This window comes from Centropristis striata, chromosome 15 (assembly GCF_030273125.1).
Source record: "Centropristis striata isolate RG_2023a ecotype Rhode Island chromosome 15, C.striata_1.0, whole genome shotgun sequence".
Classification (NCBI taxonomy): Eukaryota; Metazoa; Chordata; class Actinopteri; order Perciformes; family Serranidae; genus Centropristis; species Centropristis striata.
This window is the reverse complement of record NC_081531.1, coordinates 14,274,247-14,290,586: the sequence shown is the minus strand read 5'-3', so window position 1 is coordinate 14,290,586 and position 16,340 is coordinate 14,274,247. Positions and strand designations below refer to the sequence as shown.

Genomic DNA, 16,340 nt, shown 5'->3' with positions numbered 1-16,340 from the left:
TGTATATTTTTTAAAACACAAATATCTACTGTAGATTATCCTTTGCTTGTTTTGTTCTTTAAAGTTATTTACATTACATAACATTTAAAAACATTTATAATTAAAACACACTAAAACAGAGACTAAATTATATTGCTGCTAAATGATAAAAAATAGTTTTCAGACTGATTTTACCCAAATGTTACTAGTTAAACCTAAAAATATCAAAATATCAAAATCTGCCTGACATTTAGTGATAATTATGAGATATGCTGACTGCACTGTACCTGGGGTCTTGATGCTGTCTTGTAAAATATTTATCTTTTGTGAAAAGTGAATATATATTGTTCCTTGTCTGGAGAGGAGTAGCCTCTGAGCAGACTGGTTCGTCCTGACTTGATAACGTCACAGTTATGAAAGAAAACAACTCTTCAAGTTGTAGGACTAGTAGCGGGACAAAATTGCATCCGGAAGAGGAAGAAGAAGAAATCCACAGTATAAAAGTAGCACTGGTCCCTACAGCTTAGGGAGGGGTACCTTTCACATTTGAACCGATACGGTACAGATACCCGGTACCTGGGAATCGGTACCGGTACTCAACGGTACCAATTTTCGGTACTTTTGCGTTTGTTTATGTGATAATAAATGTTAATTTGTTTAATAATAAAATCTAATTTTTTCAATTCAACATATTTATTTCTCAAAATATAAACCTTAAAAAATATATCAAAACAATATAAAATCCAGGATGAGCAGTGCTTTATTGTTGTGGACGTGCATTTTGTAACATGAAAGTTGCAGTGTTATCAAAGAATGCAGAGGAGCGCTCTCAGGTTGCAAGTGCACGGAGGAGAAAAAAAAAAAAAGGTTGCAAGTGCACGTGTGATTTGTTGTGATGACGTCGTAGCTGTGCGGCGCAGCACCGGTCAGACAGTATTGTGGTCATAGCATGGTTGGAATAAACAAAGTTGAGTCGGGCTGCTCTGTGTGTATCGAGGATAAGGCAGGAGTCCGAGGGATTTAATTTCAGCGAGGCAGTTTGGAGTAAATTGGCAGGTAATATTCCTGAGTTGAATAGTGGAGTATTAGCAGAGGACCAGAGATGCAGCAGCTAGTTGCTAGCTGCTAATGACTGGTCTACAGAAGAATGGAGAGAGCAAACGGAGTAAGGAAGGTCCAATCTCGAGGCAGACGAAGGCCAAGCCCGGGTAGAGACATTGGAGAGATAGCAGCTGGCGGCTAGCAGGCCGAGAGCCGGCTGTTCGTCTCTGCGCTGGGTTGGAAGACGGCAGCAGCTAGTGGCTAGTGGCCGCGGTGAGCAGACAGGACCAGAGGAGGAGGTAAATAAAAAAAGAAAAAATAGAGCGATCGTCAGCACGCTTGTTAATCAAAGACTTTAAATGAAAACAGGTTGAAATCAATGATCAGTTTAAAGTTAACGCCGTTAAGGTACCGAAACATGGTACCGTTTGATTTCACATGAATCGGTACTCGGTAGTACCAACGGAGTTTGGTCGGTACCTATAAAAGTACCGAATTCGGTACCCATCCCTACTATAGCTATTGCTAATAATAATAATGTTGTTTCAACTTGTATTGTAGAGTGTAACCAGTTCATCAGGGGTGGATATGTGGTTGGGGATCAGAATATTATCGGAACAGAGAGAAAGGGTATCCATATTTATGTCCTTGATATTCGGGAAAGAAATGAGACGGGGAGGCTTGGCAGGAGAGAGTGAGAGTTAAATCAAATAGTATACTTAGTTACTCTTTTATCAAATATTGTTAGGCTTTTCTATGTTGGACGTATAAAACAAAGTAATTCACAGACTTTATTGCATGGCAATTTTAGCCAGTGTACCTAATAAACTGGCAGCTGAGTGGACAGAAGAGAATAATTTTAAAATGTGAATCTTCCTCATACCGACATTTAAAATGTTAAACTGTGTCCTAAGATTGTGATGCTAAAGCAAAGGAGGAAAGACTGAACAGCTCTGGTGGACAAAGACACTACAGCTGCCACCACGGGTTGGGGGACCGTCACGGGTTGTGGGCTGGTGGTCGCAACCCGGACGCTGTAGGAACAGGAGGCCACGTTACCCACCCGATCCACAACCAGGAGCTCCACATCAGGAGAGCAGCAGGACGCAGTGTAGGACACCAGCGTTGAGTTCTCAGTGCTCAGGCTGGTGTTCACTGTGCCGTTGCCCAGTCCAAGACTCACACGGTCCACACCTGTCCCATTAGTTCCGTCAGTCACCCGGACAGAGAGCTCCCACATCTCTGAGCTGCAGGCTGCAGAGCAGTTAGACCTGCTGAGCAGCGTACACACCGGCTCACTGAAGTCTGTCACCTGTGAAGAGAAAAAGTAAATAAAGTCAACCAACTTTAGGAGGGAACAACTGACTGACCATTTTCAAGGAGGTCCCTTGACCTCTTACCTCAAGATATCTGAATGAAAATGTGTTCTATTGGTACCCACAAGTCTCCTCTTTACAGAGATGCCCACTGTATGCTGATAACATGCAGTTTGAGGCAGTTTTTTCATGCAGGACAAAAGTTTGGGGCAGAAACAATTTTTTCCTCAATATTGTGTTATTTTTCACCTATTGTATGTGAATATTTGTGCAATATTTGCGGGATCTCTAAACAGTCATTTGCATAAAATGAGCATAAAAGCTGAGACTCTTGTGGATTCAATGAGCCCAATTTTATCGATGTGTGATGATGTTAGACCCCATAGTAGAAATTCATTAAAGAGAGAGCATTTCTAGAAATTCACTATGCAGCTTCAACAATGATTGAAATCTGTTTTTTTTCCTGAACTGGAGATTTACCGTTTTAAGGACAGCAAAACGCTGCACGACATAGTTGGTGGTCAGGGTGACGTCGGTTCCAGACGGTGTGTTGGAAGGCGCTGTGATGATGACCGTGTTGTTGGCGCTGCCTCCAGTGTCCAGGGTTAAACTGGACGGGGCAGTGGAAGTAAAACCTTGGTCATTAATGGCCTGGATAGCAAAGGTTCCTCCTGCACCGCTCATGGTCACAGAGAAGGGTCAGTATCTTTTGCGACAAAATGTCCTCCAAAATGTTGTTGGTGCAGATGTCCCCGTTACAGCTGCGACAGGTTGCTCTGGTTTCAGCTATAGGGAAAAAAACATTTAATCAGTGTTTTCTTCTGTAAACATTGATCGATTGACACAACACACACAGTGACGTCACCTCTTCTGTTTATCTGCGATGTTTCCGATGCTGGTGTGAGATCTGATCAGGTTGGAGTTTGGAACTTGGTTTTCCATTTCCACCCAGTTACTGTGACTGTAGAAGTCCTATTATTTAAAAACAAATACACAATGTAGAAATATAACAGCATTTCCAGAGACTGAACAGTGGTTTTGCAGTTTTGCCCAGGAGTATTAGAGATAGGGATACAGAGAGCTGTGTTAGAAATTGTTATAAAAATTAGGTTTATACAGTGTTTCAGATGTTTTAACTCCTACAATGAGTATGGGAGTCCCCATTTCTTATATGTCTTGTTTAAACTTCTCTTATATGACTTTATTGCTGGGGCTGGCAGGGTGAGGTAAGGTTCAGGGTAAAGTATCAATAAAGGAAGTCTAGAACAGAGTGAGGATTAGAGGAAGGTCAGAAGACATTTAGATTGGGGATATCCTGATTACTGATTAAGGGAACAAAGGAAAACGTCTAGATGCACTGTCTGTTAACAATTTACAAGGGTAAGGACAGCCCATTATCAAAAATGGTATAAGAATCACCTGTTAGAGCTCCTCGGGGAGCCTTTTTCTCTGTAACCCCTCGTTGTGTGTTGCACTGTTAAATGCTCCTTCTTGTACAAGAATAATAAATTCTAATTCAACTTTACTACTCCGAATCCAATCTTCTTTATTGAAGGGTCACTCTAAATAATTCCTATAACAGAAATTCTGACTGAATGGATAGCAGGCTGGTTCTGATGCCTTGATGGTGCAATTGACCATTTTCAACTCCCCGAACGCTCCTCGTCCATTAGCAACCGTTACTAAGAGAAGAAGGTCCGTTTTAAGCTTTAAGCTCTGAGCAACAAGGTGAAACGAGACATTTCACTCGTTTGCTGAGAGATTTAAGCCAACAACATACATGTGTCTGCTTTTGATAGAAAGAAGACAAAAAAAAGTTGTTGGACACGATTGAAACATATGTGAGTCTCAGCATGAGCTATGGTTATAATATGACTAAAAACACCCATAAACACATTGTTTAATGGGAAATCAACATTATTTCAGTCAAGCATCTGTTTTATGTTAAGGTTGTGATAATGTCTAAAAACATTTTGAAATTATCGAAACTTTCCTGATAAACCAACTAACTACCATCCTTGTTTGCAAATATTTTGCTTACAGTAACCCTAACATTAACACAAAAATACTATAAAACCATAAGCTGATTTTAAAGATTTTGCCAAAAAGGCACATTCAAGCAAACCAGCAGTGCCGCAGATCTCTGCAGTTACAAATTAGTATTTAAAATGAGTTGTAGCCGTGCTTTGGCATTCCTTATCGACCAAATGTTGCATGCATGATGTGAAAACTCTGCTAACTGCAGGAGAACAGATACATGGAGACAACTGAGGGGTTTTTAGCTCCACAGCATGTGAACACAACTTTATATATGGAAAAAACTTCTAGATCTTAAATTTATTCCTGATAATTTTCAGGTATGTTTAGTTCTGCACCAGTCACATGTCAACATGATGGTGCCTGATATCATCTATATCTACATCTATCTATATCATCTTTCCTGCCACATGCCATCACACTGTACAATAACAAATAATAGTCTGGTTCATTACATACTGTCTATGCACTTTATGTGTTTTTTATGCACACTGTTCATTGCACCTTATTTGTTTCATAGCACCAACATTTTTATAATGTATATTCATATTTATTCTGCACTGGAATTCTATTCTACTCCTTAATACATACTCCTTCTTTAGACACTTTATTTTTTATTGTATTTTATATTTTATTGCTTAAAGTATGCCTAGGTTGTTCTTTTTATTTAATTGTGTTGTCATTGTCTCTGTGTGTAATGCTGCTGCTACACTGTAATTTCCCAGCTTGGGATAAATAAAATCTATCTATCTATCTATCTATCTATCTATCTGTCTGTCTGTCTGTCTGTCTGTCTGTCTGTCTGTCTGTCTGTCTGTCTGTCTGTCTGTCTGGTGGCTTTATCTAGCAAAAGAAAACTGCAACATGATCCAAAGAAGGCGTCTCTACCCTACAATCAAAGCACAAGATCAGAACTGACAATAGGCGTTGCCATCATCATTAAATTCTTTTCTGCATTTTCACTTTCAGCAACAGGTTGTGTGAGTTTTTGGTAATGGTACGTGACTGAAGTGCTACAGTTCAACAAAAACACTGACAGAAGACAAATCTCACTAACACTAATTATTATTATTATTATTATTATTATTATTATGGTAAACCCTTAAATAAGATCAATTGCAACAATTTAGTTAGAAACTTTTATCACTGATAATTCAAGTGATATGTATGTACATGATAAACAGATTTCAACTCGACATCAAATACTCTGGATCTCATGGTGATAAGATAAACAACGTAAAAGTACTTCAGAAGCGATCAGCAGCACCGGCGATACCCAGCGCTGTGTATAACATGTGGTCAGATAGCCTTCCCAAACGTCAGGCTCACCCGCCGGCATTAGTTATGATCATAATAAATAATCAATATAATTATGTTAATAAATGTGAACCATGCATGGTTCAGAGAACAGTAGCCTATACTAGTGTATGATGATACTTTTTTTTCTTTTTTATGCTTGATAATAAGTACTTAATAATGTGTATGTAATGTAATTATTAATGTGTCCGACGTCGTATCAATAAATGAGAAACGAAAAAAGGAAAAAAGGAATTTGCAAAAACCAAATAACGGCTGTTATTTCATTTTGGTTTTTTTGTTATTTCGTTTTTTGATGCTGATAGCAAAATCCGTTTTTCCGTTTTTGGTTTAAAACGAAAAAAGGGGGCATGCTAATTGATCATTAAAACACCTGTGCATCATGTTAGCACAGCTGAAAACTTTTTTATGCTGATTTGAGAAGCTAGCTGAGTATCTAGAGGTAAAGTTGGAGATCTGTACAGGTTAAAATGATTATTTCTACCCTTCTATTTCTATGTCTTCACTATAGTTTTGATTAATTTTTTAACTCATTTCATGAATAAAGCAGTTTGTTTTCATGGAAAACAACACAGACATTTTCTGGGTGACGCCAAAATTTAGTACAGGTGTGTGTGTGTGTGTGTGTGTGTCTGTGTGTATATATATATATATATATATATAGTCAAATGATCTGTGCCAAAAACAGTTTGAACAGTTTTTATTAAAATATATAAAAAAACAATACAATGCAAATGTGCTTCAAAATGACTGCTACAAGAAAAAGACATTTAAAACACAAACACATAAAACAGCACTTTTGTGCTAAATAAAATCATGACAAACTATAACTTGGATTCTTTACTCTTATAATCAGCTGCGTTCTCTTTGTCTTCAGCTTCCTTTTCTTTTTTTCCTCTCCTCCTGTTTTAACATTGAAAGAAGATTTAGTTACAGTGTAACAGCAGTGACATTTAATGTCATTGGTTTATTACAGGTGCCCTTGAAAACAATACAGCCTGTATTGTCTAGTGTATGTGTAAGAGCAACAAAAAAATAAATGATTAAGCCCATTTATGAAGCAGTGTCAGAAAGGCTCATTCTGAATCTGCTTCACAAAAGAGCTTAATCATTTATTTATTTTTTGCAACATGACAGGCTGTCTGTATTGTTTTGATGGGGGTTAGTTATACAAGAGATAACATTAAAATACAACATTTAGAAGGGTTAATAGCAAACAATTATTTTTTTCTCCCCTCTGTTCATTAAAGCTAACAGCAAACATTAAAACTCTGCACTGAGATATGTTTTATTTGCATTGTATTAATTTCACATAGGGACAGTGATATAAAGAGTTTCTCCTGACCTAATAATGACCAAATTTAAAATATAATAAAATAAATATTTGAATCATATATTATAGTGAAAGGACTTTAAGCATCCTAAAGCAGCTTGTTAACATACATTTTATTCTAACTGCTAGTAGTTGAAAGCCAAGTGTAAAGCTGTGCTCTGTGCATGGAGACAAATACTGTCAGCATCAGTACGCATGCAGGAGGTCCAGCATGTATACTCACCCGCATATCAGCTGCATTTGCGATACGGTCTCTGGCAAGGCCTTGCCATAAGTTTCTGGCAACAGGAAACATAAGATAGCACCACAAATTGCGAGACCTCCCATCAACATATAGGGGAGTGACTTGTAGAATTGTCCTGCAAAAAAGAGAAAAAACAGCAAAGCAAAATAGTGAGAAAGACAGAGAACTCAAGTAACTTCTACACCTGTAATGTAGCAATATTGATATAAACCATAGTTACTATATGGGGTTTAACAATATACCGATCTGTATCGATATATAGATTCAGTGATCCAAAACATCAATGAAAATATCAACAAATATCATCCTCTTTAAGATATGCATTTATTTTTAAATTCTTACTTTATATTCTTTTCATTAAAAATACAAGATTGATTTCTTGTTCTGAATAGTTCAGTAAAATTGTCAAATCATATTTTAGTTACTTTTGTAAGTTGGCATAAAAGTATCTGAATGTGTATAGGCACATAATAGCACCTCACATTATACTGTGTGATATAATCAAATATTGCCCTGGCACTGGGTAAATGGCCAAAATTGGAAACTAAATATACTTACCCAGATAAATGATAAAGGGGGAGGTGATGGTTCCAATGCGAGCAGCCATGGAACAACACCCCATTGCTGTGTTTCTGATAACAGTGGGGAAGAGCTCTGATGTGACTGAGTACACCACACAGAATGCAGAAGTCATGCCGAATTTCCCCAATATCTCAAGGATCACAGGCACACTTGGTATATCTAAAGAAATAAAACAAGAAAACGTTATGGCAAACACTTAAAAAAGTCCAATGGGGGGAGAGGGGCACTGAGACCAGAATAGCCTCAAGATCCAGTTCTCATACAACCTTGAAAAGTATGTGTATCTAAGTGTGTGGGGTGGAGGAGGAGTTAAAGAGGAGCATGACTATAGAGCACTTCAAAACGATGTACAGACACAAGATTTTTGGGAGAAATGCACTCGTGTTGTTGTTTATTTGGCTTTCATGACTTTGTGAGAGTAAAAGAGTAAAACTGAGTTTGCACTGTGTAGTGCATTTATGCCTCTTGATTTGTAATGTTCTTTCAATGCAATAATCTTCTATGCTTTGATAAGTCACAATGAAACAGCATTACACTTTTCTATTTCATAATAGCTACTCAAATTTCTGTGGTTATTTGGGTGGAAGTAACGCAAAGGTGGTGCAACGCATTACTCTACACAAGCAGTAAAGCAACAAATTCCTTTCCAATGAGTGTAACTAGTAATATGCAATACATTACATGTTGCATGAAATGTTTTACTTACAGAGAGCAAATCATTACCTATTGGAATGAGGTGAACAAAGAGGATCATGGTGCCTCCAAGGAAGAGTGTAGAAGACTGGCAGAAGTGCCTGGAGCAGTACCGGAGTAGTAACAAGGCTATTATGTAAGCAGGCACTTCCACTATGGCAGACAAGAAGCAGTTGAAGTAAGGGTCGCCGTTCAGGTTTGATGTGTTGAGGACTAAAGCAAAGTAGCCAATGGTGATGATTATCCTGCAGAGACATTCAAAACGACAAACTGAAAACATAATGGGAGACATAGAAAGGGAAACTCAAACCATTAATTATCTTGTATAACCAACACTTTTTTGTCACAAGTTCTACAATTCTACTACAATTCTACAATGTCATTTAGCAGACATGTTTATCCAAAGTGACGTACAAATGAGAGTTAATACAACACAAGAAAGGATGAAGTCAAGAAACATAGCAAGAGTAAGTAAGTAAGTAACAAAGGAGTTCAGATAAGCAGGGGCCATGCCCGTTGCAATTATGTAGGCAAGAGACAAGGCTTTAAATTTGATGCGGGCTGCGACCGGGAGCCAGTGCAGAGAGATGAGTAGCAGAGTGACATGCGCTCTCCTGGGCTGGTTGAAGACAAGATCATCTGCAGAGGCTTGGTGGTGCACGCAGGAAGGCCTGCCAGTAGAGAGTTGCAGTAGTCTTAACGCAATAACACAAGGGCCTGTACCAGGAGTTGTGTCGATTGCTCTGTCAGGTAGGGTCTGATTTTCCTGATGTTGTACAGGGCGAATCGACACGATTGGGGAATTGAGGACACATGAACGTTGAAGGTCAGTTGATCATCAGTCATGACACCCAAGTTTTGTGCAGAGCTTGTGGGCACAAGTTTTATGGATCCAAACTGAAGATTGATAGGCTGATATGAGGTGGGACGGGGTGGGATGACGAGGAACTCCCACTTTGAGAGGTTGAGCTGAAGGTGATGTTCTGTCATCCATTTAGAGATGTCCACAAGGCAAGCAGAGATACGAGCCGAGACTGTGGGGTCGTTTGGTGGGAAGGAAAAGAACAGCTGGGTATCGTTGGCGTAACAATGGTATGAGAAGGCATGATTGCAGATGATTGCGCCATATGAGATGGTGTAACTTGAGAAGAGATGGGGGCCTAGCACTGATCCCTGAGGTACCCCAGAGGTTTTGTAGTTTGGACACTTCTCCCTTCCAAGATACTTTAAAAGATCTCCCTGTAAGGTAGGACGGGAACCATCAGAGGGCAGAACCTGAAATACCAAGTTCTGTGAGTTAGGAGAGGAGGATTTGGTGGTTAATAGTGTCAAAGGCTGCAGAGAGGTCCAGCGGCAATAGAGCTGATGATTGGCCAGCTGCTCGAGCTAGACGCAGTGATTCTATTACGGACAGGAGTGCAGTCTCAGTAGAGTGATCCTGCTTGAAGCCAGACTCTTTTGGATCGTACAGATTGTTCTTGGAAAGGAACCTGGAGACTTGGTTCAAGACTGTGCGCTAAAGAAGTTTTTGAAAGGAATGGTAGGAGTGAGACAGGTCTGTAGTTTCCCACCTGGGTCGGGTCCAGTGTTTTTTGAGCAGTGGAGTCACCTGCGCTCGTTTGAAGGTGGTGGGAAGAGTTATAGTGGTCACCTACTGATCGGAAGGTCGGTGGTTCGATCCCTGACCATGACAGCCTACCTGTCGAAGTATCCTTGGGCAAGATACTGAACTCCAAATGGCTCCCGATGCTGCGTTCATCGGTGTGTGAATGAATTCCCAATGGTGGCTGGTGGCACAAGTGTGCCCTGGTAGCCTTGGCCACCAGTATGAATGTGTTTGTGAACGGGTGAATGAGCGCAGTTTGTAGTGTAAAGCGATTTGGATAAAAGCTCTATATAAATGCAATCCATTTACCATTTACCATTTACATGTGAGGAGTTGATGATGTGTGTGATTGAGGGGTTTACTGCAGAGGAAGTGGTTTGAAGGAGAATGGATGGTATCGGATCCAGTGGGCAGGTGGTTGGCGAGAATCCAGAAGAAGTTTCAAGACCTCGTTCAGAGGGTGTAGAGAGGTGAGAAAAGCCTGGTTAGGTGGTGGCAGCGCCTGTCACTGGTCAGGCTTAGAGAACTGGTTACTGATGGCGCAACTCTTTCTGTTAAAACGCAATATCCTTACAGCCACAAACCAGCATGAAACCTCGTCAAACTCGAAACGAAAATACCACAAAACCTTACTGACCTGTGTCTGTCTCTAACATACAACACAGTGCTTGTTCTAAGAAATGTTAGTCTGTTCTCTTCTTAAGAGCCGGTAGATAAACCCGCCCCTTCACGTCACTCTACTGTGTAAGCCAATCAGTGAATAGCAAGCCGATATCCTTGCTAACGCAATATCTACAATTTGCCCTTATGGCCACAAAACAGCATGAAACCTAGTCAAACTCGAATGAAAATACCACAAAACCTTACTGACCTGTCTCTGTCTCTAACATACAACACAGTGTTTGTAAATGTGACCATTATTATTGACTTTGATGCCTGAAGGATTTATGTTTTGAGGAAATCAGAGACTTACCACAAAAGTGAACACAGTAATGTAATAGAAAATAAATTGCAGCTGCTCAAGATAACAAAAATGTTTTGTTTCTCGTCTTTCCTAGCCAGAGCATCATCGACCTGGGAAAAACAAAAAGGAATTATTAAATTTAAACATAAGTCTGTGTAAATTAAACATTTGTCCTCCCACACAAACATACAACATGGAAATTGTCAGTGGTGGAAGCAGTATATATATATATATATATATATATATATACATATATATATATATATATATATATATATATATATATATATATATATATATATATATATCAGTCATGTATATATATATTCTTAACTAAAAAATAATAATACCACACTGTGAAAATGGGTAAAAGTCCTGAGTTCGAAACTACTGTTATCAGCTAAAAGTACTTAAAGGTGTAATGTGAAGAAAAATCAATGACAAAACAAAACAATGCCAAAAATTCTATTCTATGAGATCATCATATATTTGTAGTACGACTGAGACAAAACAACCACGTACCTCTAAAATCAGAAAAATAGTCCCTGTCTCTTCACAAACATCCACATTCAGATTTGAAGATACATGGTAGTCACTCAACAGAAAAGATATGAAAAACTAGCTCACCTCAGCTTGTGTAAATATGGACTGTGGCACTTCTACGTTGTTACTCTTGGCAGCGTCTCTCAGTATGGCCTCAGCCTCCTTCACTCTTCCCTGAGAGAGCAGCCAGCGAGGGGACTCTGGGACTAACCTGGAGGGTTTAAACACAGAGGTGCATTGATATCACCACATATACTGTACAAAGAGACACAAGACTAAGTGCGTCACACCAATTCAGTCTGTGGTCCTTTACCAAAACCTTAAGGGGCCTGGTCACACTAGCATTTATATATCAAATGCAAACCAACAGTGTCTACTTTTAAATAAGAATATTATGGAGGAAGCTATTACATTAGTTGTGTGCATCATTTTGTTTTATATAAGTCTGCCCTTCCAGTGTATGTATTGGATGTGCAAGAAACATGCATTTGCCAAAATAATAATATCATCTTTGTATGGCTTGTCCAATGACATTTTTTCAGAATCAGAATAAGTATATCTGCCAAATAGGTTTTTACATACAATGAATTTGCTATGGTATTGGTGCATAAGAACAAACAAAGAACTAAGATATGAGGATAGACTAAGCAAAGTTTATTAACAAAACAATGCACACCAAAATACCAAAGCAGCTATGGCACCATTATAATTTGCCCCATTGTAGTGCAGCAAGCCAGAATGTGTTCATTACCAGCAACAAGCCGAATGAAGATGGGATTTATGCTATACAAATCCTGCATGCCTGGTTAACTTTCCCATCCCTGATAAAGAGCTGTGACAGAGAACTCGAGTAACTTCTACACCTGTACTGTAGCAATATTGATATAAACCATAGTTACTATATGGGGTGTAACAACATACCGACCGGTATCGATATATAGATTCAATGATCCAAAATAATTTCAATTAAAATATCAACACACATCTCTCCTACTTTATATTCTTGTCATTAAAACAACCTGGTCTCATAGAAATCCGTGAAATAGCCACGGATTTCGCTTAACTCAAAATCCGTGGAATAGCCACGGAATCGCGCAAATTTCCGTGAAACTGACACGGATTTGGCTACAGTGCAAGTTAATGACAGTCATATCCCGTGGCTATTCCATGGATATTTGTTCCTATTGGTTTGTTCCAAGTCACGTGACTTTCAAGGTCCCGGCGGTCAGAACAAAAAACATGGCGGACAGTTCTCTCATTTTTAGTGAAAAATCAATATTTTGACTTAGTTTCTGCATAAAAATGGATTTTGATCACATTTCTAGCGAGAAATATATGTTTTATTTTCTAAGTATTCACTCAGTGAATGTACATAATCACTTTGTATGTTGGAATAGCCACGGGATATGACGGTCATTAACTTGCATTGTAGCGAAATCCGTGTCAGTTCCACGGAAATTTGAGCGAATCCGTGGCTATTCCACGGATTTTGAGTTAAGCGAAATCCGTGGCTATTTCACGCATTTCTGTGAGACCATGTTGCATTAAAAATACAAGATTGATTTTCACAAGTGTTTTTCGAAGAGTAAAATTGTCAAATTATATTTTAGTGACTTTTTGTGAATATTCTTACCACCATAGAGGGATGTATATCAGGCTACAGGCAGCCATGGGAATCAGTAGCATGCGCCAGTCACGGAGGAAGTAAGCTGCAGCTGGCATTGCCATGTATCCCAAAGCTGAGCCCATGAAAACTCCAAGGGAGCAGAAGACCACTCTGGCTTTTGGGTCTAGAATTTCTGTTCCTGTAGGTGTAAAAAAAATGATTAGTTAAATATAAACTGACACTAAGGTTTCCTGGCGTTAATCACCAGTCAGTTACGCTTATACAGATGTTGCGTGAGCTCAGGAAGCAAGTTATATAATAAATGTACTCCTTTGTGTTTTGAAAGTGAGCATAACACAGTTGATATACTCATACAGGATTTTTTTTCTACTTTCCCCACCAGGTCTGACAGGTCATTACAGTGCTTTAAAATATTTCATTTTTGTTTGAAATCCTCAAGGGAAACGTACCCAGCACAAATGCAACGACATAGTTGGAGAATCCCCCTGCACCCACAAAGAAAAAAATAAAGCTGAAGATCTCCCAGTTTGGGGAGAATATCTGCGCTGTGACTGCTATAGTCTGAAGAATCATCATCAGAAAGAGTGCTGGCCTCCTTCCATACCTGTGCAAGAAATACAGATTGTAGTTGAGCAAGTTACTTTATCCCTAACAGTAAAATGGTACTATTGAAGAAAGATTTGAACAATGCTGTGTACATTACAGACCTGTCAGACATCTGGCCCGAGACAAGTGCTCCTACTAGCACACCAATGTATTGGATAGAGGTGGCCAGGGGAAGTTTGTATCCATTGTCACAAACCAAGTCCCACTGCAAAACCAACACATTTTAGTTATAGCTACTGACATTGTCAAAATGTGTAACATCTCTAAAATAACTACTTTAACAATAGTAATATCTACAGTCTAGTAAGTACAATTGGTAGCAGCAGCAGTGATAACAATCATAGATGGTACCATTATCCCTGCTTGTAGAAACTACAGCTGTTGTTAAACCTGATTGGTTTTTTTTCGATGTCAATAAGATGTGCCACGGTGTTACTGGTCACTAAATAATGGAATAATGGATTATAGTAAAATAGCTTTTGGCTCTCTGATAACTAGAGGTTAAAATAGCTACTAAATACCATACAATGTTTAATGGATAGTTAACTGATAACTTATCACTCACCTCTGTGACAATGGTTGACTGGTAGAATTCTTTGCTGTATGTCCACCCATCCAGACAGCTCTCCCAAGGAATTTCACTCACATTCACGTCCATGTTTGGGATGATATTGTTTTGAGAGTAGTTACTGACAATGTCTAAATTAAGCCTAGAGCAAGAGCTACGCTTTTCAATTCCATCGACCGTTTCCAATGGGATTGTCACATTTCTCCAAATCTCACTGATGCTGTAGTTTTCTGGGATATAGCACTTGTGAGATGGGATAGCACCTATAAATACTATGTAGCCGCCAATGAACCCATTCGGAAGGATGCTGACGGCCAATGCTAAAAAAATCCTTCGCTGAAAAGGTCCCCAAGATCCAAGAAAAGATGTTATGCTGTCATAATCTCTAATTTTGATGCTGTCCATTATTTCTCCTAAACCCTTGGTTTTTAAAAAAGAAAAGAAGGAAAAAAGACAAGAATAATCTGAATCAAGAGGCACGAGAGATGGTGTCCTCAGCTGCTCTATGATAGCATGAAGCGGAGCTCAGGTTTTATATGCCATCTGAGCTGAGTTACACAGTCACAAGCCACCAGTTGAGCTTTTGCACTATTGCTTAAGACCAAAGTCTGTCTGTCTCCAGTCATAAAATATTTCAGTGTAAGCCATCAGACAGAACAGTTTTGACAGAAAATTATCTATTAAATCAAACAGAAATACACATTTATACAGATACCTTTATTTCATACAGTCATTTTTGTGAATTTTTAAGTATATAGCCATTTCCATAGGAATATGACATACTGTAAGATGCTATTTAACTTAAATATATGTTAATATATGTCTTGACAAAGACACTAAATGTATTGAATAAATAGGCCCAACAAAAGAGAAAACTATGTTTACTGTTTAAATTACTGTTGAATATTGAGATAGAAATAACAAGGAATGTTTATAACAGAAGAAAGACTGATTTTTAATTATCAATACAAAATAGGGAAAATATATTAAGAAGCTGCATGTTTGATTTTTGATATTTGACATCATAATGTACACATTATTTCAAAATAAATTGCAACAGTGGGGTCCCTGCTAGAGGCTAATGCTATAAGGATGCCTTGGCATGGCAAAGTTTGGAAATCACTGTTTTAAGGCACATGATTCGTCTGTAGCAATGTAACATTTTCAAAAAAAATCCTCCCACACAACTTTGATTCAGGTTGGGCGGGATACTTCTGCCGAACAGTGAATGCTCTTTGTCAGTGCATGGTCGATTCTGTCACCAACTCTTGATTACCAGCTGTAGTTTTACCTCCATTAGTTAAGGAGCTAGGAGATGGATTTTGATACTTTTATACTGAGCCATGCTAGTTGCTTTGCTAGCTGCATTCTTACATTTACAGAAACAATTGACGCGACAGTGTTACATTGATTTAAATTTTCCTAACCACATTAAAATTTAATGTGAAAAAATAGATATTTTAGAAAAGGTCCTCATCCTACAAAAACATGCCTATTTAACACACAAGGACCAAGTGAAATAAAGAATAAACAACCAACAAAACAATATGTTGGCTTATTACTAGAAAGGTAAGGTGAGTGGGGGTTGCAGGGGTTGGGTTTCTCCTAAGCAAAGTTCTGATCGATCCGAACTCCGCCCAGAAAACAAACATTTTAAAAGTTGTTTGTTTGTCGTCTTGTGGACAGACCTGACAAAACATGACGTCAGACTTTTTACACATCTGCATTATGGTATAGTTATTTTGGCATGCTTTTAACCATTTTTTTTAAATTAAGTCACTGCAAAATTTGTTTATTTTGGATACATACCAAGGTGTAGCGTCGTACTGTTTTGCAATCATTCAAACAAAGTTCCTGGAGGGGAACTTTTTTTTTAGGGGAGCT

The 16,340-nt window shown here is 38.6% G+C and overlaps 1 protein-coding gene across 1 annotated transcript; it reads right to left on the bottom strand.

The window, feature by feature from the left end:
- Positions 1 to 6,401: 6,401 nt before the first annotated feature.
- LOC131987150 (organic cation/carnitine transporter 2-like) lies at positions 6,402 to 14,861 on the bottom strand. The gene is made up of 10 exons (XM_059352321.1): positions 14,454 to 14,861; positions 13,990 to 14,093; positions 13,732 to 13,886; positions 13,289 to 13,460; positions 11,740 to 11,866; positions 11,122 to 11,222; positions 8,573 to 8,787; positions 7,826 to 8,008; positions 7,247 to 7,382; positions 6,402 to 6,593 (listed from the first exon to the last, which is right to left on the bottom strand). Exons 1-10 carry the CDS (start codon positions 14,859 to 14,861, stop codon positions 6,515 to 6,517), a joined length of 1,680 nt encoding a protein of 559 aa, XP_059208304.1. The 3' UTR covers positions 6,402 to 6,514.
- Between the last annotated feature and the right edge of the window lie 1,479 nt (positions 14,862 to 16,340).